General features: G+C 42.4%; 1 protein-coding gene across 1 annotated transcript in view; it reads right to left on the bottom strand.

The window, feature by feature from the left end:
• The window catches only part of SYCP1 (synaptonemal complex protein 1), a 122,687-nt gene that overhangs the window by 83,477 nt on the left and 13,116 nt on the right, over positions 1-26,094 (bottom strand). The window contains exons 8-16 of the mRNA XM_075615367.1: positions 25,986-26,044; positions 24,812-24,881; positions 22,419-22,492; positions 19,567-19,675; positions 15,264-15,358; positions 14,538-14,722; positions 2,540-2,607; positions 1,976-2,037; positions 1,129-1,245 (exon numbers count right to left, since the gene is read on the bottom strand). Of these exons, the coding sequence (XP_075471482.1) occupies positions 1,129-1,245; positions 1,976-2,037; positions 2,540-2,607; positions 14,538-14,722; positions 15,264-15,358; positions 19,567-19,675; positions 22,419-22,492; positions 24,812-24,881; positions 25,986-26,044 (839 nt within the window). The remainder of the gene's footprint in view (positions 1-1,128; positions 1,246-1,975; positions 2,038-2,539; positions 2,608-14,537; positions 14,723-15,263; positions 15,359-19,566; positions 19,676-22,418; positions 22,493-24,811; positions 24,882-25,985; positions 26,045-26,094) is intronic.

Below are 26,094 nucleotides of genomic sequence, written 5' to 3'. Positions count from 1 at the left end.
AGCCTCCCTGTGGAACTTAATTCCTTCCTCCCTGCCTGGCATTGTTTGCCCCCTTCCTCCCTACCTCGGACTGTTAACCACCTTCCTCCCTGGGACTATTAAACCCCTCCCCCCTTGGGATTCTTAACCCCATCATCCCCGGAATTCGTATCCCCTTCTTTCCCACCTCCCCACTCTCTTCCTCTTCTTCCCCCCTCACCCCTGAAACTCTTCCACCACTGAGAATCTTCCACGCCCAGAGACTCTTCCACCACCTCATTCACCCCCCTGGGACTCTTCCTCCTCACCCCTCCCCTCAAATTCCTCACTCTACTCCGCCCCCTCACCTCTTAACCCAGGGGTTCACAACTCCAGTCCTCAAGAACCCCCAACAGATCAGGTTTTAAAGGATATCCCTGCTTCAGCACAGGTGGCTCATCCACTGATTGAGCCAATGGTGCTGAAGCAGGGACGGATTGAGACACCTGTTCTAAAGCAGGGATATCCTGAAAAACCAACGTGTTGGAGGGTTTTGAGGACTGGAGTTGAGAAACCCTTTCTTCTTAAACCTTTTAGTAACCCTTTCACTACCAAAGAAGCCGCCGGACATTGTAGGGACATTTGATGCAAATCCCTCCTGTAAAAAAAGGGTTAATCCCTTAATTCCCAACCCCTTTCCATGTCTGCACTTCACCTTTTCTCACCTTCACTGCTTCCACCCCCCTCATTCCATCACTCACCCTTAGATATTCTCTCCCTTTAAAAACACATTTCAATTAAACATAAAAAATACATAAAACATATGTTATGTATTTTTAACATTTTATAAATGAAATGTGTTTTTAGATTGAGGTAATATCTAAGGGTGAGAGTAATGGGAGCAGCATAAGTCAGAAAAGGTAAAGTGCAGACTTGGAAAGGGTTTGGAAATGAAGGGCCCTCAGCGCTAGTAAATCTAAAGAAATATTATTTCTTTTGAACTCTTTTTTTTTTTTTTTTTAGATTTAACTAGGCCTGGGCATAGTTAGCATGAGTGGGCGTGGTTTACACACATGTAATTAAAAGTAGCAGCAGTAAAATGCATACAGTATATGTAAAATTGGGGGGGAAATGTATTTCAAACCAGACAATGAAAAAGATTCAACTGACCTTAAGTGCCTCACAATTGCCGTCTGTTTCTTCTAATTTTTGTGATAATAATTGACTTTCAGAAATTGCTTTAACCACTTGCTGCTCCAAATCTTTCTGAACTCTAATTGAGCTTGCCTTAAGAAATGTAATGAATACATGTACAATTAAGATACGTGATAGCAACTTCTTTCTGTTGTTCTAATATTAGCAGACGGTAATAATCAACACAGTAAATTGATTGAACATTAATGTTATTTAATTGCAAAATGGACTCCAAACACAGGCATTTGCATATGCAAATTGGAGAATGTTCAAGTAATGTTTTAAAATTAGTTTGTTTTTCAAAAAGGAAATATTTAGCCCAATGTCATAACTTTCTGAAAACCGTGGAAACTATGCATAAAATTATTTCATTGCACGAAAAAAATGTTGGGATGTTACCGTATAAGCTACTGTATAAAAAAGGAACAAAGATATGAACAAAACTTGAAATAACTCATTGTAATGTGTACACCAAGTAATGTCTTCCTAACTACTCCTAATGACACTCATCAAAATGGTCTGCGCAAGGTAAAAGAGATGAAAATTGATTGATAAACTAGTAATGCCTCCTGAGTTTTTATCTTGCTGAAAGAGTCTTTGACAAACTTGATCCCCTGCCCCTTTGTCCCTAGCACAGTAATTTTTAGTGGTCCAGTTTACCTAAGCTGCTATTTTAAAATCTTTTTAGAGGTATTCCAAAACAGCATTTGCCAATAACATGGTTTTCTTAAAACCTCTAAATGAAAAACCTGGACATCCATAATATTATACAGCATGGATAATAACTTGCATAATGTTATGTTATATGTAGATAATAACTTACCAACTCAATTTTGAGCTCTTCGAGTTCTGTTTTTATGCTATCTTTAAGATTGGTCATCTCTTCTACAAAGAAAATCCAACGCACAATTATAATTTACACGGTCTTTTAAAAAGACCATGCTTCAACAAAGAAAGGAAATATACAGTAATTTATCTGACAGAGCTGCTGTTTTCAAAAGAAGCGCTTCTAGAAAGTGAGAAATAGGTGCCAACCACGACCACAAATGACTGAGATGAATATGTTTTAATGCTCCCCATATTTACTGCTTCAGCATTGGAGATTTTAAACTTACTAAGATATCAGAGTTGAATATCTCCTGAACTGGAGGTCTCCTGTTAGTAAGATAGTGGTAGCTGTGCTCCAGTTGAACCACCACTTCAGATAAGAATAAAACCTAAAAAAAAGCTGGTACTGCTTTAAATTTAAAGTGCAATAAAAATCTTTTTATCCCAAAATGATCAAGAGTCAATTAGTCTAACGCTGATACTGTGGTATTTTGCCCAGTGCCTGAAAACATATCCCTTTTATCCCAAACAATGTCACTTCCTAATTTATGATTCTTACCAAGTTCCGTAGTTTTTCTTTGGCTCTCCAACGATATTGTAATTACGCAACCCTCATTTTCTTTTAAGCTGGAAAATAATGGGGTTTTTTTGTTTCATTGAGATGAAGTGTAAATGTTAACAGAAGAACATACACTTAAATAGAAAAAAAGATATACTTCTTCCTTGCTGCCCCCTCTTTCTGGAATGCCCTAACATGCACCATCAGACTCTCCCACAGCGTTCAAAAATTTAAAAACTCCCTTTTTCAAAGAAGCCTATCTGGCATACCTCAAACATCCAGCTCCTCCCTCACCACCCCACCCTCCAACGCCATTGGGAAAAGCTGCGCAGCTGGACCAATCTCCACACTATTTAATAACCCTTAACTTCCCCACCCTCAATGGTATTAGCGGTCAGACTGGACAATACTCCAAACGGAGGTATTCTCCATCCCTCTTGATCATAAGCTCTCACGAGCAGGGCCCTCATTACCTCTCTGTATCTGTTTGTGCATGTGTGTCCTTATTCTTATGTAACTCTGTTTATGTAATTATCAAATCTTTGTACCCCCATTGTACCACGCTGCTGAATTTGTTGGCACTTTACAAATAAACGATAATAAAAATAACCCTAAGCCACTTATATAAATGTATTTGATTTATTTATACAAATGTTTTACTAGGAAGTAATACATTGTGAGTTACCTCTCGTTTTCAAGTATGTCCTGGGCACAGAGTTATAAAAAATACATGGTTACATTAAAAGAACAGGGTTATACAGTCAATTCAAAGACATTTCATAGACAGAGTTGGAAAATTGGGTAGAGGGGATAAAGGGCTTGTGAGTTTCAGATTGAAATAGAGCAGCTTTAACATCACCAAACATCAGTGAATGGCAGCAAACGACTCACACCCTTTGGATGCCCTTCGGCTGCGCCAAAGGCAGTTCGCCTTTGGGGCAACGCAGATGTACACTGGGCAACGCAGATGTACACTGGTGCTCCAAGACAGCATGGAAAAAGACACTGCACTCTTAAAAACATATTCAAAAGAACAATATTGTAAATATACAGAAAATTAATTTGATTAAATCAATATAGCTCAAAAAAAATCAATATACAAAATACAACATTACAATGAAGGAGTGACAAGGTAATGAGGTGCTCGATGACGTTTTGGGGTCCCAACCCCTTTATCAGATGCTGCCTGGCGGTTCCGTCCTCACAAACCTATTTGAATAGAACCAGACTGGGGAAAACGGCATTCCCCACTTTCCTCTCCTCCACAAGCAACCCAGGCACATCTATGCACATACACAGCGCGGCGCACGCAATGATATCACCGCACCAGCGTGCCCAGTGAACCCAGAAGAGCCCACTACATGTGACCGCAGAGGTCCCCGAGCCGGTCACTCCACCTGCTAAACAACCCCACGGCGTCTCTTTGAGCCATAACATTAATACACAAAGGAATGTTACCTATTAGAGATGTACCAAATGTTATTACCCCGTTAGCACAAACGAATACACAAAATAATGAGTTAAATAACACGTGAAAGCTCCTTAAACATTGTTTTTACTAGCACTAGTGGTAAATAATGCGCCAGTGTTAACACAACATATCACGTTAAAGGAAGTTATAACGTCTGCTACATCTGTATCTAATATCAATAAAAGACAATCATAACTATACAGGAAAACATATCCAAGGATAAAACATGCACATACTGTAATAAATATATATAATAAACTAAGGGTGGAGAAAAAAATTGTAAATAACTTTTTTTAATTTTTATTATTAATAAATTAGATGGGGATGATTGCAACAAGAGAACTATTTCTGCAATATGCAAATGTAATCACAATAATAAAAAAAATGTTTTCCCTTTTTCCTCCCTCATATACTCTTTTTTAATTACTACAGATTAGAGATGTAGGATATCAGCAGGTCCAATAACACATTAGCCATGCTCCATTTTATCACGTGGCTAATGCAATCACAATGGTATCTGCTACCACTGTCTCATTGTGTGTCCTGCTGCAACTCACCACCTTTGCATGTGGGGTGGACATAAAGGAGACTCTCAAATTAAAGGTCACAGACATAATTCCTTTTTACACATTTTTACCACTGAAGCAGACATACGAAAGTAAAGTATATAATAAAAATATAATTTGCAAGGATCTTCTACAAGGAGGATTACCTGGTCAACAAAGCCTGCTGCATAGGTTCATCATACTTCCCCGTACAATATGATGAGAGTTACCCATTTCACACAACCTCCATAATGAGTGCTGGGCAAACACCCATCATATATGCAACTCAAGCCTGGAAGAAATCAGTACAGGTGGCATGGGCTTTGCCCGGGCTATGCTACGCCCCTGATAGCAAATATTCCTACATACTTGTGTGAAAAGACAAAGGTTTTTTTTTTAAATAAAAATATATATTTTATTCTATTTTTTTCATATATAATTTGTTCTCTTGTTGCAATGGTGTACCTATTTCATTAATAATTTTTTTTTTAAAGTGACGTTAAAATGTATTCTCCTTAGTATATTATGTTTAGTACATGGTATAGCCTGGAATATGGTTTCCTTTATACTGAAATAAACATAATTATGTCTTTTATTGATGTTTGATAGTAGGTAACATATTCCTTTATGTACAGTATCATTCTTTGTGTGTGATATGGTAGGGGTAGATTTGGCTCCTTTTAATAAAGGTTAAGCCAGCCATTAACACTACCTGTCAATAATATAATGTATTTATTTGTGTATGTACAGTTCAGGCTACCCCATCCTGTATATGTCTACTGTGCCCACGTTGGGCTGATATTATATTTTGTAGCGTGGTTCCAGCACTTTGGGAACCAGGGGTTAACAGTATGCTAAATGTTTTAAATATGCGGGCCTTTGTGTGGAGAATGGGTATACCAGTATCCAATCTCCACACAAAGGAGGTTCCTGGGTGAGAAAATGTGAGTGGCTTGGGACATTGTTGAGCGAGGCAGGGCTGTGGACTCAGGTGTAGGGAAAGTGACTCCCTGCGAGGTGCCATTGTGCGGCCCAGACACTGAGTCACCTATCCCTTGGGGTGAATTGGGAGGACATGGGGACCTGTTGCCGGGACTGACTGTCCTCGGTAGGCACAATCCCATTGGTCCAATCAAATGTCTTGCTCGACTTAACCCCGCCCCTGTGAGCTGTCCTGGAAGTCCAGTAACCTCCCTCACTCAGGATTGGTCCCACACAGGCGAGCCCTCGCTCGCTGATTGGACCGCGAAGACAATCTGCTCTGGGATTGGTCGGCCCTCTGTCCTCCATGTTGGTGAATGGAGACCGAGGGATATATGAGGAGGAACCCGGCTTTGGTTCCAGAGACGTGTTCCAGAGGACTCAGAAAGCCGAAGTGGACCCTTAAAATATCCAAAGTTGTCCAGGAGTGTTCTGGAGGAGTTTTGGAGGGAAGTGGTGGAGTGAACATTAAAACTGCTGGCTAGCAGAATACAAAGCGGGACTGCCTATACTACCGAGGACAGTGGCGCAAGTCTGGAAACGTGTATCAGGTAAACTTCTGGACAGAGGACCCAGTACCTAGGACTTTAGGTTGTTCCCCCAATTACCCCAGTTGGGTGAGTTTGTGTGTGTTCTGTACAGATGCAGTGGCCGTTATCCGAACATTTCACAGGTTGTATTCCTTAGCATACCCGGTCATGGTGCGTGATGTCTTAAAATTTTCCTGTGTTAAGACGCGTGTTTACGAGTGTTTTTTATCGAGTGCAGAAAATTGCATTTTAGCGTTGTCTGCAATACCATCGATAAACTCAAGTGGGCGATCGCGAGTTGTTGTCTTAAAAAATCTAATTGCAATTCAACCTGTCTTTTATTCCCGTACAGTACTTTAAATGTGTGTGTAATTGTAATTTGAAGATTAAAAATATGAGTTCACATACAGATCATGGGAAAGAAGTTCTTTCTGAGGCTCCTTAACATTTAGCCATACAAAAATTCTCAAAATGTAGAACATTTAATGAAATCAGCATCATAGTTGACAGGTGCCTGCTGAAGCTGGTACTCAGTTGGGGCCAGGTAGCAAGGATTGCTACTCTTCAGGTTTTCAGCCACGGTCGGCCCGCTATTGCAATAATATTGGGAAGCCGGTTTGGGTCCGGAGGTACAACGTACAGGCACTGTCCAAATCTTAAATGGATGAAACCTGACCTTTCTTCTTTTGCAGTTGCCATGAGCAAACATACTGGCAAAAGCAGGGACCACAGACCAATATCCTCTTGTACAGGTATCTCCCAGAGGAGGCTGTGCGAAAAGACATACTATAGTATAGTAAAGACCTTTCATGATAGTGTAATCATCGCTGTTAACGTACTTAGCACTTGTGTCCGCCACAGTAGAGAATGATGTAATAATTGCAGGTAGGTATGTTACATATACACAAACCAGGCTCAGTAAAGCTCTGATTGCCAGAACTGACCTGCTATGGTAACACTAGAGAAAGCTCAGGTCACGAGATTGACAATTATATTGAGTCCCTCACTGGCCACATTGGTTTGGTGAAAATTTGAAGAATACATATTTTTCAATCATATAGTCGTAAATCTCTGCTAAAGTCGCCTTCTTATCTGTTCCAGCATTAATTGCAGAAAATATGAGAAATGCGTAACTACATTGTAGTTTGGTATAAGGACTTAACATGACTTGACATGTCCATTCTGCAAGTGTAGGGATACAATGTAGAATAATGAGACAAGCGTTGTGTATACTGTGGAGATTTTAATTATGAAACGCCTAAATTTGATAACGACTTCAGCGAACAAGGTCACTTTACAATGGATGATTGTAGTGGCCACTCTTTTTATCTAGTTTTTAAACACCTGCAAATTGACTACACAAAACTCACAGGCTGCCCTGTGCAAATATTCCGTTTTGCCATCTGGTGGTAACATGCAGAACTGCACACACAGAAATCACAATCACAGTAATCATGGAAAGTCAACAACGGCAAACATGCGTGTAATTGACAGCCTTCACGGAAGATTAACAATGAATGCCACGTGGAATACAGCAGACTTTACAAAAACAGCAGCGAGAAATGTTCGAATAACAGCCGCTGCATCTGTATGTACTGTAAATTTGTGGAAACTTTTTCAAATAAATTCCCTTTAATTCCATTCTGCAGTTCTGTCTAGTTTACTGATAATTGCCCTGGTAGCCTGTGACAGTGCGTATTAGTTATTTTTTGCATGTGTACTACACAGGGTTGTTATTACTCAAAAGCGGAGGGGCTGTTAGGAGGTGGAGTGACTGGCTTGGGGACAGGAGGGGTGTTACGGGAGATCAGGACGATTAAACGGGATTGCAAGCACCAGGCAAAAGGAAGAAGTTAAATAAAACAGGTTTATTTCGGCTGAACCAAACAGGAGCAACGCAATGCTTAGCTTTAGGTTGCACTTAGAGTGCTGGCTACGGCGACTGGGCAAGTACATACAGTCCATCACAGGTGCCCATAGTGGGCGTAACTAGACGGCGCTGCAGAGTGACATCAGCAGCACGTGAGCGTTTCAGCAAATGAGGACGAACCGCTCACGGCCACGCCTCCACCACGCCCCCTCTCGTCTCCTGCACCACAGTGCAGGAATCGCTATTATAACAACGACGGCTGACATCATGCGGTCAAGTTGACGTCGCCTGCACTATAAGCGTAGCCTTAGGGTTACACTTGCTAAAAACAGGATTGCCAGGTGGGGGGTGGGGAATCCTCGCTCGCTCTGTGCCACTTCGGAAGGCTTACCCAGGATGTCTTCCACACACCGACAGTCTCTGGGTACCATGTTACCATACGATGATGGCAATCTAGCAAGTTTTAAAGTCCCGCTCGACTAGAAGACTGGGCTTCGATTTTGGTGTCTCCGGCATAAACCTTGGAGTAACACCAATTGACTGAATCAAACGTAATCCCTGGAACGGAGATTGAGACTATGTAAAGCCCTGCCAATCTAAAACTATGGAAGGCGGAGTGCCGACCAATCAGAGCACGGATGCTATGTGCTACACTTTTGAAGTACATGTTCACCAGACCTAAGTAAACACCCCTCTCACTCCTCCAGTGTCCCAAGCACTTCAACAGGCCCACATTAGCAGGCCCAGATTACTTTGTGTCAATCATGCTCTCCCCAGTTTACCTGACTGGTCTCCTCCGGGACATCTAGGGGCATAATCTCCAAGGTCCTGGGAGCGATAAATTCAGGGTCTGCTGCCCGAGCAATAGGAGCTTCTGAGCTGGCAACAACTTGGTTGGGGTGCAGGTAGCTGCACACAAATCGTTCCAGGTCGTTACCTAATACAATTACGGTATCCAAACCTGGGAGTACCCCCACATCACGGATGCACTAGCTCACTTACCAATCCAGGAACACATAGGCAATCTACAGGAAAAGGGGTGGTTAATCTATCATTTTACCCGGCTTACCATCTCCAGGCAAAAGATGCATAGGCTCAACCATATAAGGCCAAACCAGGGTTACTGAGGCTCCAGAATCCATCAAGCAGGGCAAATGGTCAGCAGCTCCAGCCCGATCGTAGCCACTCATGTCTCAATAACAGCAGCCCCTCATGGGGTCTTGGGAACCAGGACGTGTGTCGCCTGGTCCACGTTTGATCGCCCACACAGGCGATTGGATGCAGTGCTGGGGTACACGGCCCTAAACTTGGGGGAGCAGCTAGGGCAGACAATCAACCCGAAGGTGACCCAGTCGGTTGCACAAATAGCATTTGCACTCATGAGCCTGGATTGGGAACCGTGGGAGGCGGGAGAACTTCTCCAGCAAGAAGTGTTTGACAGTAGGGCTTGTGTGGGACGAGGCACCCTGAATCCGGGGGTGAGAGCATTTGTCTGGGGTTGTCTGCATAGCTGGGGCCTAGTGGACAATAATTAATCTACCATCATGGCGGCCTGCTTGTACGTGACAAATCTCTGGTATACATTTTAGCAAGAATTTCTCTTGTATGATTAGGTTAAGGAGGGCCTTGAAAGTGGATACCCAGCGCTTAGTATTGTGGGCAAACCGGGACCCAAATTCAACACGTGAGTCCTCAGTCCAGTTGGAAGTGGGTCCAGTAGGTCTCCAGGGTAATGGCATATCTAACCAGAAGGAGCTTCTTCACGACCGAGCAGTCACCGACATCATCAAGGTCCATTTCTCAATATGCTTCGGCTGCTTTTCCACTCAACCGGGAATAGGTCCTTTACCCAATCTTCCTCTGGAAGTCAGTGCAGGAAACATTGGTGCTCAAACGCCCGAAGCTACCCATTGATGACGTTCTTGTCCTCAAAGCTGCTGTTCATGAGGCGGGGAGGAATACCTGACCGGGAGCTGTGGCTGCGGGTCCATGATTGTGCAAGGGCTGACCGGGCTGTGATTAACTGGATAGCCGGCAGTCGCATGTCTGACGTGGCATCCGGCCCAAGCGCAGCCAGTAGCCCGTAACTTCGCAGACCAGCTGTGCCTCTCCAACCGGAGAACTTGGCTCGTCCTCCGAGAAGGAATCTTGGGACTCCATATACACATTAGAGGACAGATCATCGGACTCCGAAACTGGACCCACTGTGGCTGCCTGCAACCTGGTCTCATACTGGATTATGTCCTTGACAGTGTCGGCTTTCTCACTTCCATTCGCAGTCCATATCCCTCGCACCAAAGAATCACATTGTCATTGGTCCAGGTCCAAAAATTGGACGCCATCCTCTTGGTCAATCCTCGGTTCAACTAGGCTAACTATTTGGGGCCTGATTGAAACCTTAAGCTGTCCACGGAGCACCTGAAACTCTTATTCTGTGGTTTCGAAATCGAGAACAACTCGGTGCTGAAATGCCTGCAAGTGTCTTACCTCTGAGTCCAGCGATGCCACTTATACCACTACAAAAAGCCTGTCACAGGAGACCAGGATGATTACATGGGATTGCAAGCACCAAACAGAACGAATAAGTTAAATAAAACAGGTTTATTATGGCCAGAGCCATAATACAATGCACAGATTAAGGGTTACTTCATAAAAACAGGGTTTATAGGGCGAATCCTAGCTCCCTAGGTGCTGGGCGCCTCTTCGGTAGGCTTACCCAGGGTGTCCTCCACACACCAATAGTGTATGGATATCTAGGGATGCTAGTTGCGTCCTAGCAAGTTTGCAAGTTCCACTCATCTATACGACCGAGTGTAAGGGTCCGGGAGTTACGCCGCCCTCGGCGTGCTCCCCACTCACCTGCAGCTTCGCTGGGTCCTCCCGCGGCACGCAAGCAGCCTCGCTCCAGAACGCCGATCGCAGCTCCACGTGGGCGCGCGCGCGCACGCCAATGCCCTTCTTCTAGTGTTGGGCCGGCGGCTATGCCCGGTCACGCGCTCGCAAGCGCAGCTACACGGAGGCGCGGCCACACGGAGGCGCACCAACCCCTTAAAGGCACAGCACCTCAAACCATTGCTGCAACCAAATGCAGCCTTACTACTGGGCTTTATGGCTCCTCCCCTGGGACTCATGCTGGACCTATCCCTGCCGTAGCCTGGCCCTTCCACACCCCCCCACCTTGCTGCTCTACCATTGGACCCTCTCTCCTATATATACCCTACAGTGTCACTGACTTGTTGGCTGAGCATAGAACCAGTTGTTCTCATCACTCTCTGCCCCCCTAGTCCTATCTTGTCCTGTCTTGTTTTGCAGTCTTCCTCGTGTACCGAACCGGCTTCCCCTACGACTATCCGCACCTCTGGCATCCCGAACCCGGCAAACGGTAAACGATTACGTCCCCCTCTCTAACCCTGGACTTGGCGAACAGCACCCTCTACCATCCATACCTCTCCTGGCCCGACTCAGACTCCCGGACCACTCTACTCTCAAGACGTGCCCTCGTGGCTGTGGGTGGCGTTATATCCTATCCCACCTCAGCACCGCGGTCCCGCCTCGTTTGTGGTGAGCTCGTCCTGACACCGAGACTTGATTTTAGTGTCTCCATCACAAACCTCGAAGTAACACCAACTGACTGAATCCAACGGAATCCCTGGAATCGAGATCGGCAGGGCTTTACATTGTTTCCCCCTCTCCATCTCCAACCATGGAAGAGAGGGTGCCGAACAATCAGAGCACGGATGCTATGTGCCGGCCAATACCAGAGAAAGGGCATGGGTGACCGAGAACTATGACAGCTCACAGGAGTGGCCTTAAGGGGGAGTTGGAAATTCAAGCTGGCCAATGGGAATCGAGCCAGGGGGGCTAAGACCAAGCAACGGTTCCCAGGGCCAGTCTGATATCTCCCATGGTGAGTCTTCGTTGAATAATGGCTCAATTTTTGAAGTACATGTTCCCCAGACCTGAGTAAACACCCCTCCCCATTCCTCCATTATCAGAAGTACTTCAACCAGCCCACATTAGCAGGCCCAGATTCCTTTGTGTTCTGGCGGGCTAAGTAAATTACTACCCAAGCACACACAGGAGACATATGAATGCATTAAAGCTCACATAGAAATAAACTGTTACAGGGGGCACACAATATAATACAAGTCAACCATTTTGGACACAATTAGATGGGTGTTTAGCCAGGAACATGGTGTCCATCATGACATCTAGGGGCAACTGCCGCACTTAACCTTTAATATGCTGGCCAGGTTTCCACTACCGTCAAAGGGGCCTCTGTGGTTACATTTGGTGGTCTCTTTTTAGTTCACTGGGCGCATCACTGGACATTATTGCGTGTTCACCGTGGACGCACACAAACGTGCCTCGATTGCTGTGGAGGATGAAGACGAAGAGAATGCCATTTTCCTGCTTTCGACCTCTATTAAAAAAGTTCTGAAGATGAAAACTTCAGGATGGGTTGGTACCCCGAAACGTTATGCCAGTGCCTCATTGCCTTGGGCAGAATGTCACTCTCTCATTGTAAAGTTGTAATTTGTATATTGATTTGTTATTTTGGAGTTATGTATTGATTTTTTTGTTTCTGTATATTTACAATATATTTCTTGTAAATATATTTTAAGGAGCGCAGTGTCGCTATCTTTGGTGTGTTGGAGTCTTTTATTAGGATGCAAATGCACACTATAGCCCAGAATCATTCAGCTTGAATCAATCCTCTGGATATCATCTGGGTCATCCCTAGATGTATAGAATTGGATCCATGATATACTGTATATGCAAATGTCTCCAGACCGCATGAATGCCAACTCTCCTGCTCAGTCTTCTACTCGTATCATGCAGCCGCAAGCCCATAAATACCATGGATCCAATTCTATACACCTAGAGATGACCTGTATGATATGCAGATTTGTTTTCTCTCTGTCTTTCAAATATATCTTTTATATCTTAGATCTATATATTGAGCGATATTATGTGTATAGGGATCTTATGTAGTATATATTGTATACTGATTGTGACTTGGATTTGATTAATTATTATTATTGCAGTAACGTATGAGTAGATACATTTGGGTTTCCCTCATGAGTCTTTCTGCTCTCTAATACCACTATTTGCATGTTGGTTTACTATGCTATATTTGGTTTCCTGTTCTACACCTTTTTGTGTGTTTTAAGATGATTTTAAAATAAATAATGGTATCTTCTGGTGGGTTATTTATGACATTTGTATTAATAAAATATATTTGTATTTTTGACACATCCCTGTGCGCATTATATGGAAAACTTTTGTTTTGCCTATGTCTTCTTAGTGGTGTTTTTCTGCTTTAGTGATATACAGTTGTGTGAAAAAGAAAGTACACCCTCTTTGAATTCTATGGTTTTAAATATCAGGACATAATAACAATCATCTGTTCCTTGCAGGTCTTAAAATTTGGTAAATACAACCTCAGCTGAACAACAACACATGACATATTACATCGTGTCATGATTTATTTAACAAAAATAAAGCCAAAATGGAGAGGCCATGTGTGAAATGCACACATATGACCGACGTTTCAGTCCCCAGGGAGACCCAATTTAGGACCCAATAAACCACTTTTAAGTGATTATCTCTCGTGCTGTGCCGGTATATTGGATCTTTGGGGATCCTCACAGAATATACCTTGACTGTAGTGCATGTCAATTCAATTGTATATATTAAATACTCTAGTGTTATTTCCAAGCGTTATTTCCCTCTCCTTCACTCTTCTCGAAAAGCCCTATTTACAGTAATTGTCTGCCTTGGAGTAACAACAAGACTTTAATAACGTCACGTGATTTGAAGAAAACGTTGTGTTATTCTGAAATAACCTTACATTAAGCCTATGCAAATGAGCTTCAGTATGGATATTATTTTTGCATCTTAGTGGGTACGGCGTTAACAAACTTCCTGTTATAGGTAATGTCTCATTATTGTACCTTATTTAACAGAGCTTAATTAATCTGTGCCTATATTTGGAAAGTTGCCCTTACCTAAATAATCAAATATCTAAACACACGGACACTCCTTAGCAGGGCACTTAAGCACATTTTAGAAGTGCAGTTCCACTTTGTTGATACATTTTGTTTTATATATTTACCCTTTTTCCTGATTCCATACTTCATTATAATGTATTGTAATAGTTAACTATTTTAAAGCAATAATTATGTAAAAATATTTTCTGGGTCCCTCTAAAAATAGCCTTCAATGGCACTTATTCATTTTATTGTGAAACTGCTTCCCCGAGCTAGAAAAGATTTGTCATATTAATATAAAAATTACTATTACAGGGAAGCAGCATTTTAAACAGAGGGTGTTACTATTTGTTTAAATACTGCTATATAACACATTGAAAAGATGTGTACATCAATGTGTACAGTCATTTCTTAAAAGTCATCATACGTTTTAGGTGACAGACCAGATAACAAGTATTTCATTAGAAATTGAAAGTAGTTTTCTGCACATCTAAATATATAAACAGATGTATTTGGAGTACCGTAACATATCAAAGAAAACAGGGAATAAAACGCTACTCAATACATCTTCAATTTAGAAACAATTTAAAAAAAACTAAATAAGAAACCTTTTTTGCTGTGCTGTCAGAATTTCATTCAAACTATCAATGGTAACTTGAAGACCTGCTAATTGTAATGCATGAAGTGCTTTAATTTCTTCAAGTTCTTCCATTTTTGTTTGTTTTTCCTTAGTTGTCTGAAGTAGTGATACTTGTGCACTTTGTAATTCAATTTCAATACTGTTCTGGGCATCCTAAATATAATATAGAAAACGGTTTTAAAAACAGCATGTGAAAATAGCAAATATTCGACGTAGATGCAAGCAGATTTCACTGAAGTGCTAGAGCATTAAAAGAAACAAAGATTTACTGCATAAGTTAAAAAAAAACTTTGCTAAGGGGCATCATCAGCAAAACATTTGTTTTTTTAAATAATAAATTAGCATGGATTGCAGTTTGTTACCATATACTTTTCTTTAAACCCAGTACGTGTCTAAAAGCAGCAATCCTGAAAAAAAAAATCTGTTTTTTGCTGTTTAGATAAGTTTAAGATTAAATGCCTTAATTACATGATCCTTCGTCAATTTTGGAATTTAAACTACTGTAGTTCATAGCCCAGCTATAATATATGCTGAATTTGGAAGATGGGAAAAAGTTAAGTTTATTTAACTTTTCATTCTATTCATTAAGCAAATGGCACTTTTGACAGTAATCTATAATAGGGCTGGAATTGTTGAGCCATTAAATTAACACATTTTCACACCATCACCAAATTAAATTGTGCAAAAATATTACCTTAGTTTTCTGTAAAGATACTTTACTTTCTTCCAATTCTTCTAGTAATTGTTGTGCTTTGCATTGGGATTTTTCCAGCTCATCGCGACGATTTTCTAACAGAGAAATTACCAAACAGAGCTTTTTGCTTAATTTATATTAAAAACAAAGATCTTTCTTTTATACTAATTCACTTAGCTTAAATAAAATCACTGCTATATCGAACAGTTTGACATGTCCTACTTGCGAGTCTGATATTTGTATTATCACAGTATTCAGAAAGTTATCGCAAGTCAGATACCGTTTGGTAGGAAAATGCCATATCGCTCGAGCTAGCAGTGTCTTTAGCTGTTTCTTTATCTAAGTTCTTTCCGTGCGATCTGCCTGCAGTCTATAAGAGTTGCACAGAGAGAGCTGGATTTCCCTGCACAGCTCTTACAGGCAATCGTGTTTATATTATTAACACAGTATTGAAGCAGGGAGGCTCCAGAGATGAAGCGCATTCATTTCAGCCTCGGGACCCCCTACTTCCTGAGTTACAGGCTCCAGCATGGTGTGAAATGTTTCTAAAACCTGTCGCTTTTTCCTCCGCAATATTACAAAGATACGCCCTTTTCTCTGTTGCTTGACTGCTAAAACTCTGACTCAGGTCCTCATTCTCTCCCGTCTCGATTACTGCAACCTCCTGCTGTCCGGCCTTCCTGCCTCTCACCTGTCTCCCCTACAATCTGTCCTAAACAATGCTGCCAGAATCACTCTACTCTTTCCTAAATCTGTCTCAGCGTCTCCCCTGCTCAAATCACTCTCCTGGCTTCCTATCAAATCCCGCATCCCGCATCTCGCACTCAATTCTCCTCCTCACTTTTAAATCTTTACACTCTTCTGCTCCTCCTTACATCTTAGCCCTAATTTCTCGCTATGCTCCATCCCGACTCTTGTGTTCTGCTCAATGATGTCTTCTCTCTACCCCCTTTGTATCCAAAGCCCTCTCCCGCCTTAACCCTTTCTCATTGACTGCCCCAACCCTCTGGAATGCCCTTCCCCTCATTACCCAACTAGCACCCTCTCTATCCACCCTTAAGACCCACTTGCTTAAAGAAGCATATGTGTAGCACCGTGGATAATTCTAGACACATGATACATAAAGCTTGGCCCCCTGCAGACGCACTTACCAGAATTCCCTCCTACTCTCTCTGTATGTTGTTCCTACCTACGAATTAGATTGTAAGCTCCTCAGAGCAGGGACTCCTCTTCCAAAATGTTACTTTTAAGTCTGAATCAAGTATTCCCCTGATCTGTTATTTGTATTATTTGTTATTTATATGATTGTCACGTGTATTACTACTGTGAAGCACTATGTACACTAATGGCGCTATATAAATAAAGACATACATACATACATATATGTGCCAAAGGGGTGCAGGGCTTGGGACGAACTCCCACCCCAAAATACAAACAGGTTTCACACTCCTCACACTGCACCCAGACTGGTACCCACAACCAGCAAGGAAGATGGAAGAAAGTGAGGTTCGCCTTTAACTACAAGCCCACCCTCCCCCCGACATGGACCAATTCAACTTGCACCCACTGCCCTGAGAATAGCTATGTGCATATATGGAGCTTTAGAGTCGTATGGGGAGGAAAGAGCAGAAACCCAAGGATGTAATGGGGTCAGACACACACGCACATTTCACTGACAAAGGACAAATAAGTTTCACTTAACATGCGCATGCCCAGCACACACACCCTAATTCTTTTCTGTAACTAAACACTGTGCTATTTTTGTATATCAAATCGAAAAATGTTTCTGGGCTCTAAATGACTCTAAATGAAACTAACTTTTTGAAGAGAATAACTATATTTTAGGACACATTTTGCTACATAGGTTTTTGTGTGTCAATCATCTTTATTCCTGGTAAACAGGGGCCAAGAACTTTGCAAGTAAAACTTGAAACTATTCTTGGTGGTTGAAGCAAATTGAGGTTTAGTCTGACAGTTTGAGAGGAGGTATAGCTCACTTCAGGAATCCTGCGAGAGATAAGGATGGATAACTGGAGTTATTAACCCTTGTCGTATACACAAGTCACGTGATCATAGGTGTGCTGCTCGTGACAAGGGGATTGCTGCTTTAAGGCAGAGATGAGTTGTTCAAGCACTCAATTTAATAGGAGAGCATCTAGAAAAACATGGGCCCATATCTTACGAAGCAGTGATTTGCCATAAAAAAAAAAAGCTGTGTGTGCTGTGCACGCGCATAGTAAGTGATACTTCTTTGACTTTTGTCACAGAAATTGTATTTGTGTTGGTGATGTTTTAATTAAAAATCAAAATACAATTTCATTGACAAAACGCAAATAAATTTGACTTAGAATGCGCGTGCTCTGCACACATCGCCTGTATTAGCTATTTGCACTAAGTGTGAATTCCTCGTGTGTGCGGGTGACTGAGTGTGCGGTTGACTGAGTGTGACTGCGACTGCGTGTGACTGTGACTGCGTGTGACTGCGACTCCGTGTGACTGCGACTGCGTGCGACTGCGTGTGACTGCGACTGCGGGTGAGTGTGCGGGTGACTGCATGTGCGGGTGACTGCGTGTGCGGGTGAGTGTGCGGGTGAGTGTGCGAGTGAGTGTGCGGGTGACTGTGAGTGTGCGGGTGAGTGTGCGGGTGACTGGAGTGTGCAGGTGACTGTGAGTGTGAGTGTGCGGGTGACTGTGAGTGTGAGTGTGCGGGTGACTGTGTGTGTGACTGCGTGTGACTGAGTGTGCGTGTGCGGGTGACTGTGAGTGTGCGGGTGACTGCGTGTGAGTGTGCGTGAGTGTGCGGGTGCGGGTGACTGTGTGTGTGTGACTGTGCGTGTAACTGTGTGTGCGTGTGACTGTGCGTGTGCGTGTGACTGAGATGTGTTTTACAAATAGTCTCACCCTTTATATTCTGCATGAATACACCATGTTTGTAAAATTAGTACCATTATTATAGTGTCCTTTGCTCAAATAACTGTGCTCTCTCTTGCAGTCAAGCACAACACCACTGAGGTTGTATTAGTACTGTGACCACTGCATTTTACAATCTGATATATTGCTGACTTTGTATAGATCAGATATTTCCAGTACACAGAAGAATGTTATATTTCATTTGGGTTGACAGTTGAGATTTGTCATACAGATACCTTGCTATTTCCTTAACCCTGAGTATTTACTAGCACTGAGATTTCCAGTGTTTAGTGTGTCCTGTTTTGACAGTCTTTAATTGTTCTGCTGAAGGCTCATGCCAGTCTGGATGATTCCTTCAGTGCATATTAGCAGAGAGCACAGAACACCAGGAGCTGCATGCAGCTATATCTCACCATCAGAAGCAGCATCGGCAGCATTTGACACTGACTGTACCTTATTCATACACACACACAGGCACTGAACGGCTGGCTGCAAGGGCAGGGAATGCACATCCACTTCTGCCCTGTCCTGCTACTCACTGCACACACACAGAATCACTAGGACTGTGATGTTTTCAATGTGATGTCCCTCTCCCCAGCCTATTCTTCCTTTTGATATCCTTTAAAGTGGACATCGTTGCCAGGTCCGATCTCCTCCCTCCCTCCTCCCTTCCTGTCCATCGGCAATTCAGCATGTCAGCGACACACTGCTCTGCTTCCTCTCGGTTACCCTCCATGATCCCTGGGCTCCTCTCCTCTGGCCCCGGCAGCGCTCAGTCAGCGGGACACAGGGAAGGGGAGGGAGGTGAGAGGCTGAGCAGCGGCTCACTGAGTCTGATTTAAAATCCCCGCGCTTGCTACACCTTTCACTCTAGCACCGGAAGCTCTGCGGCAGCCATCTTGCTATACCCATGGCAGCTGACGTGTGGGGGTAACGGCGGCCATTAGGAGCGGCGCCGGCGGCTATCGCCGCCGCCGCATGTCACAGCGGGAGTGTGTGGGGGGGAGCGGTGGCTGTTAGGAGCGGCGCCGGCGGCTATCGCCGCCGCCGCCGCAGGTCACAGTAGATGCGAGGGGAGGGGGAGGGAGCCGTGACGTCACTTCCGTTTCACATTTCGCCCCCAACTCTCCCGTTTTACTCCATCAGAATAGGTGCCACTAAAGAAGTTTCACTTCAAAAACTGATTTGTGCCAGAAGACACCTTACAGCCTAATCACTTGAATTGGCAGAAGGTGTCTTATGGAAAAGCACCACTTAGTACGTTCTGCCCCATAATATATACTTAACATAATGCAGCTTAATCTAAAAACAATATGAAACTACAAAAGAAGAAAAAAAATTACCCCTCTTGAACTTATGAATTTGGATTATTATTGGTAATATATTTTCTTACTTGAAGCTTCTTCTAGTGCACTAATCATGTTTGTTGATTCGTGCAACTGTAACTTTAGTTCCGACAGTTTATTATTCCTGTTGTCTTTCACTTGCATTAGTTCCAATATCTAATAAAATATAAGAAATACGAAAAGCAGAAAACAATGACAGCAGCAATCTGCCCCCAAAATACAGGGGTCCTGTACAGCTAAACCACAATACTTTTTGCTCTGGGGACCCCCCATTTTCTGACATACATATATTTTGGTACCGATGCATTTGCGGGATTTTTTATGTTGGATTCTGCTGGCTCGGGGTTTGGACGTGATTTTGTTTCCCAGAAATGGGATAACACGGTCATCTAAAACAGGAAGTGAATTCGCGAACCGTAGGGTCCCCTAAGCTAAAAAGAGGAGTGGTTTAGATTAGTAGAACCCCTGGGTCAAATCCTATTTAAAAATAAAAAATAAAAAATTTGCAATTTTGGGATTGTTGTTTTAAATACTGCACTGTAATTCATCTTAACGGTTTCATTTTATTTGTATTTTTTTTCTTATGCTTTAAACATAGCATTTAAATGTAAAAGGTTTTAATTTTGATATACATCTTTTTTGTTTTTTTTTATGAAATATAGCTCCCCTATCTGAATTATATTAAAATGATGAAAAATGTTTACAAAACATTCTGGTCCATATTTATTAAGCAGTCTGGGCTGTGATAAGTTTTAAAGTGTTGAAAGATATCTTATGGCAGAAGACTGCATAATAAATATGAGCCTGTAGGTCTAGAAAACATTCTACAGAATGTACTACAAGTATAGTTAATAATTGCCCCAAATGTAATGATATATACTGTATTTTTGTATACAAGAAGTCAGACAGCACTTCTTATATACGGTGCGAAATTTAGAGATTACTGGTGCACAGGATCAAGGACCCCCCATAGGGTCCAAAATAGTCAATGGAAAAAATGTGTGGTGTCCCAGCACTCAATCAATACAATAAACAATGGAAATTTTGAAATCAAGTCTGATATATTTAAAGTAACAGAAACCTGTTGCTCTATGGAGATGCAAAATCGTTGCTCCTTGTCTGATATGCCCTGATGCGCGACTCTGAACCAGACCATGAACAGAGCAACAGTTTTGCAGCTCTCATTAGAGAAATGGGTTTGCAGCATACTGTACATCCTTTCCGATTTTCATGGACATACTTATTGGACTGCTACAACTAGGAAGTATCACACTTTTTGTTCTTTGTGCGAATGGGCCAGAAGAAGGAAAAGGAGTGCCCGAAAACATTTGCCCCCTATAGTATACCATTTAAGTGGACATTTTGTATATCTTGCACTAAGACTATTTGATGGGACTTTGTATATTTGTATCCAGTTGTACACTAATTCAGGTTGTGACTTTTGAAGTGAAACTGCATTTCTGGCGCCTACAGTGTTTTCATGGGAAAAAATCCTTTTGTTGTAACGGAAAACCGTAACGCAAGTGACGTCACAGTAGTAATAGGCTCGCCCCGTCGCGTGGCCCTCGCGTCCGTCGTGCATTGCCGTCGCGCATGTGCAAAAAACACTTTCTGGTCTTGGCCTTCAGTGCACATGCGCAGAGGCCTCCTGCACTCGGCGCACATGCCTCCCCTGCTCAGGCACCGGCGCACCAGGACACGGAGACCACGACCACACACACGCATACACACAGTTATAAAAATAGACGTGCAAATAGCTAAAACAAGCATTCTAAGTCAAACTTCTTTGCGTTTTGACATTGAAAATGTGTTTTGATTTTTATTTAAAAACCATCACAAATACAATTTCTGTGACAGAATAGTGACAAAAGACAAAAGTTTCACTTAAGATGCGCGTGTTCGACACACACCATTTTTTTTTGCTCTGGGAAGACCCAGCATGCCCTTGTTCTTGATATAGACATTCACTGTCTTTATACCTGATTGGGTTATCACGAGTCTTCATACCGATTTATGTTTCATATGACTGAGGTCACTTTACAGGGCTAGGACTCATGTATCTGGTTTTATTTAGTACTTTCATTATGTAGCTTCACACTGCCCCTGTTAACCAGGTACCTTACCTCATAGAGTGCCATCATATTAAAGGCATTAATTGTCTTTAGCTGAAAATCTTTCCCACATATCAGGCATACTGATGATGCAGGTGTGTCATATCTGTGATATTGTACACCATTTCCAAGTGTATACTTTGATATTTTGTTGCATTAAATATCAGACTTGATTTTAAAATATCTATTGTTTATTGTCTTCTTTGAGTGGTGGGATCCCCCACATTTTGTCCATACTGTATTTTTGATTCCCGAGTCACAGGGAGATAAAGAATCTTGATGAAGTTCCCACTATGAAGTTCAAGCAAATATTACACTGCAAATCAGACATTGGTTACAAAATATTTTGAAAGTATCACAGAAAAACAGCAGTGCAGTCAAACTATTAAGGGCCCAGAGCAACTTAGGTCCAAATCCACAAGAGTGCTAAACTTAGCATGTCTTTACTTCCATTCAAATGAATGGGAGTAAAGGAGTGCTAAACCTTACCACTCATTTGTGGATCTGGGCCTTGGTGCTTCAATATAAATAATCCCTTAAAAGTTGTTTCTAGATGGTATTCATAACATGAGAGCTCAGCCTGCTGTACTATATTGGTATTGTAAATGGAAGCAGTCGAAAACAATTGTAATTTTTAGTAAGAAAGTAAACAGAAATGTTGTCTATTAGTGAAAAACGAATGTAAATACTGTAAAGAATGTGGTTTGTTTTGACTTTGAGGTATTACGGCTACATCCGTTAATTAATAAACTAAGTAATTAAATTTGTTATATTTACATACTACAAACCTGTTGTTCACTTCTATTCATTTCTAGTTTGTATTCATTCTCAAGCTGCTGTCTTTTTTCTGCTTCTTGTTTTACTAAAAAAAGACAGTATGTTAATAGTTATAGTGTCATAACTACTCGATATTTACAGCATGGAATTACTGACATGATGACAATAATGAGTTAAGCATAAGGCAAAGAGTAACAAACATTGCCATATGGAGCTTTTACTTTGCATTCACAGTCTATATAAACAATGTTTCAACAACCTGAAATAAAACAGGAGATACAGGGATTTATTTCTAAAGCATTTATTGTGCAATTAAAATGCATAAGAGAGAACATGAAAACGTTTTGTTGTGGAACCAGCTAGGAAAGGGACATTACAAGACCTAAAACAATGTAGACGAAATAACAAATATTGAAATGAGGGAACATTTGATAAACAGTGATCATAACTCAATGTCATTTGAAATACATTTTAAAAGACTCAATTTTTAGAAAGGATTTGAATTGTGGAGATGGAATGGAAATGTAAAAACACAGATACACACTAAATAATATATCTATTAGTTGTCAAGACAGAGAAAGGGACTCTGTTAACGGCACTCAAAACCAGTAAAAGATTAATTGTAACTGGTATTAATTAAAATCGAACGTGTATGTGTATATGTGTATACAGTCATGTGAAAAAGAAAGTACACCCTCTTTGAATTCCATGGTTTTACATATCAGGACATAATAACAATCATCTGTTCCTTAGCAGCGGCTAAGGTAATGAAGCTGCTTTTATTTTGATGACATAGTATTGAAGCAGGGGATCTCTGGAGCTGAGCCGCATTAATTTCAGCCCCGGAGACCGCCTGCTTCCCAAGATACAGGCCCCAGTATGGGGTGCCGTTATCTCCCTGCATGTTTAATTTCTCCCGTGTCACGTGACCGGGACCTTAAACGCACAGGAGATACCAGCACCCCATACCAGGGCCTGTAACTCGGGAAGCAGTGGGCCCCCAGAGCTGAAATGGATGCGGTTCAGCTCCAGAGACCCCCTTCTTCAATACTATGTCATTAAAATAAAAGCAGCTTCATTACCTTAGCCGCTACAGTAATGAAGGGGTTAAATCAAAGTACCTGGTTTGTTGGGGGTAGAGGGGGTGGGTAAAGTGGGTGGTTGCCCCAGGGTGGGTGGTTAGGCCTACCGGGAGGGTTGCAGGAGGGCTGAAAATAATATGCATCAGATCCGGAGACGATCTGTTTTAATAATATGTTATTAAAATAAAAAGCCGAGCAATCGCCTGTTAGAGGTGCGCAGAGAGTGACTGATTCTGTCTACTCTCACTGTGCGTCTCTTACAGACTGATGCAGCCTGGTAGGATTCTCACAGCGTGAGTCCCATTCAGAAGCAGCGACCCCCACTGTGTTAGTCCTGATGGGAAATTCCCCCCTGCCAGGCAATGTTCCGCGAACGCTCGAATTTTGGACTGCAGTTCACCAGCACATGTGTTGGGGCAGGTTAGATACAAAATGCTGCATCTCTAGGTACTTCATGAATTAACATTTACATTCTTCAAAGATGTCATTTCAACATGAGCTTCCGAGAGATAAAACATTTGTTCTTCAGAAAAAAAGCATGGACAGTATATATTGTATATTTTTTTTCTTGAATTGTAATGCATATTTAAAGAAAAGGCCCATACTTACTAAGCAGTGCTACTCAACCCACCAGAGGTTTATGGAATAGCACCGCTCAGTAAATATGGGCCATTAGCTCTTAAAAACTCAAGAACTGCTTAAACTACACTGGTAAACAACTGTAATGTCAGTCTACTAATCACTTCCTGTAAAATCTGTTAAAAATATATTCAGTAACCTAGTTTTAGTACTTTTTCCGATTATGCAACATATTCAGTAGCACAATACAATATGTGTTAATTATATTCTGACAGAAAAAATATAGTAATAGTTATACACTGGCAACACACTTTATTCGAGCTCGGCTAGTCCCACGAATTCGGGTATACCCGGGTGTATTGAGGTTTGTGACTGTTTTCTGCCCGAGTGCATTGAGGTATTTTCCAGGCAGGGATTGAAGCATTTTATTCCCGCTGGCTGCAATACTGCACAGTATATATATATATACTGCATTACAATTCATGAATTTATGCCATCTGGTAGACACGCGAAGCATTGCAGCCTATTAAATCCTAATCATTATCATTTAACAGATCAGCCGCCCGTCAGCCAGGCATGAACCCAGGCTGGGAAGGCAAACGCAACGGGGCTTGTCAGAGGTGAGGAGCGGCGCATTCCAGGTATCTGCCAGGTACATACTGGGTATTTGCTCGAATAAAGTGTGTCGGTGCAGTATGCATACTGTATAAATATCCACTATAATGAAGTAAGTCAATCCTTACTCTGGATATACATTTCCTGCCTGGAGTTCTCTGCTTGCACACGAAGTTCTTCAAAAGCCATTATCATTCGCTAAAAATAAAGACAATTTCAAGTAATAAAACATACAATTGTATTGTTTTGTAGTTTTTTTACATTTATATACAGAACATGTACAACTTGAACAGAATTGTATACAGCCTGAAAATCAAACACAGGAGTTCATCGAATTATCTAGTACTGCAGCTAAAAAAGGTTTCAGATATTATTATTAATATTGTTTATTTGTGAAGCGTCAACATACTCCACAGCACAGTACAATAGTATACAGAGTTGTGTATATTACAAAAACATTAACAGTAACATACAGGTGAAGACAAACATGTACAAACAGAAACCAAGAGACAATGAGGGCCCTTCTCGTGAGAGCTTACAATCATGAGGAAATGAGAGACAATGTTGAAACAAGAAGGTAAGGCCTTGGTCCCGCTGCGGCCGGCGGCGCTCGCGGCCGTGGGCCACCAGCTGCTTGCCTCTGTTCTGGAAGTCCCCACTGGCTCCTTCCGGCGTGGCTAACTGTGTGCTGTGACGCGTCAGCCAGCCGGAGATACAAGGAGCTCGTGGTTTCGGCGGGTGTCGCATCACGTGACACGCAAGGGAGCCAATCTGAGTTCCCCCTCTGCTCGATCCCCGTTCCGATCCCCCCGTTCCGATTTCCCCCTCGCTCCGATTCACCCCTCCCGTGTGTATTTGCCTGTGTGTGTGAGTGCCTGTGTGTGTGTGTGTGTGTGAGTGGAGGGGAGCAGGGAAGGAGCTGCGGGTGTGTGTCTTGGGTTTTTTTTGTTAACTTTTGGCCGGCTCGGGAGGAGGGAGCGGTGATACGCGAGAGGCAGAAAATCTGTATCTCCCGATCCCTAAAGACCGCAAGTAGCGGTCAATTGCCTGTCAGCGCGCCGCCTATCTGCAGTGCGGGCGCGCTGACTGAGGGAGCGGGGCCTTAGCCTAAAGTGGCTGCTCATTGTAGGATAAGGTGTGGCTCATGTTAGAATATGGCTCCGTCTGACAGCTGAAGCCATTAAGGTTTGGGGGGTGGGGGGAATATTACTTAGGGCGGAAATTGGTTCAGCCACACAGCTGGTCCCAAGGGGGTTGGAGGAGGAGAGGAGTAGAACTTCATATGATAAAATCGCTACTTGCCTCTATATTGTTGTTAAGTTCCCCATACATTTGCCTGGTTTCTTCTCTGTCATTGTCATCTAGTATTAAAAAGGAAATCACGTATTATCCTCATAGTTCTATATGTGGA

The sequence above is a fragment of the Ascaphus truei genome, chromosome 9, assembly GCF_040206685.1.
Source record: "Ascaphus truei isolate aAscTru1 chromosome 9, aAscTru1.hap1, whole genome shotgun sequence".
In the NCBI taxonomy this organism is placed as follows: Eukaryota; Metazoa; Chordata; class Amphibia; order Anura; family Ascaphidae; genus Ascaphus; species Ascaphus truei.
Note: the sequence above shows the minus strand (reverse complement) of the source record. Positions and strands in the feature narration are given on the sequence as shown.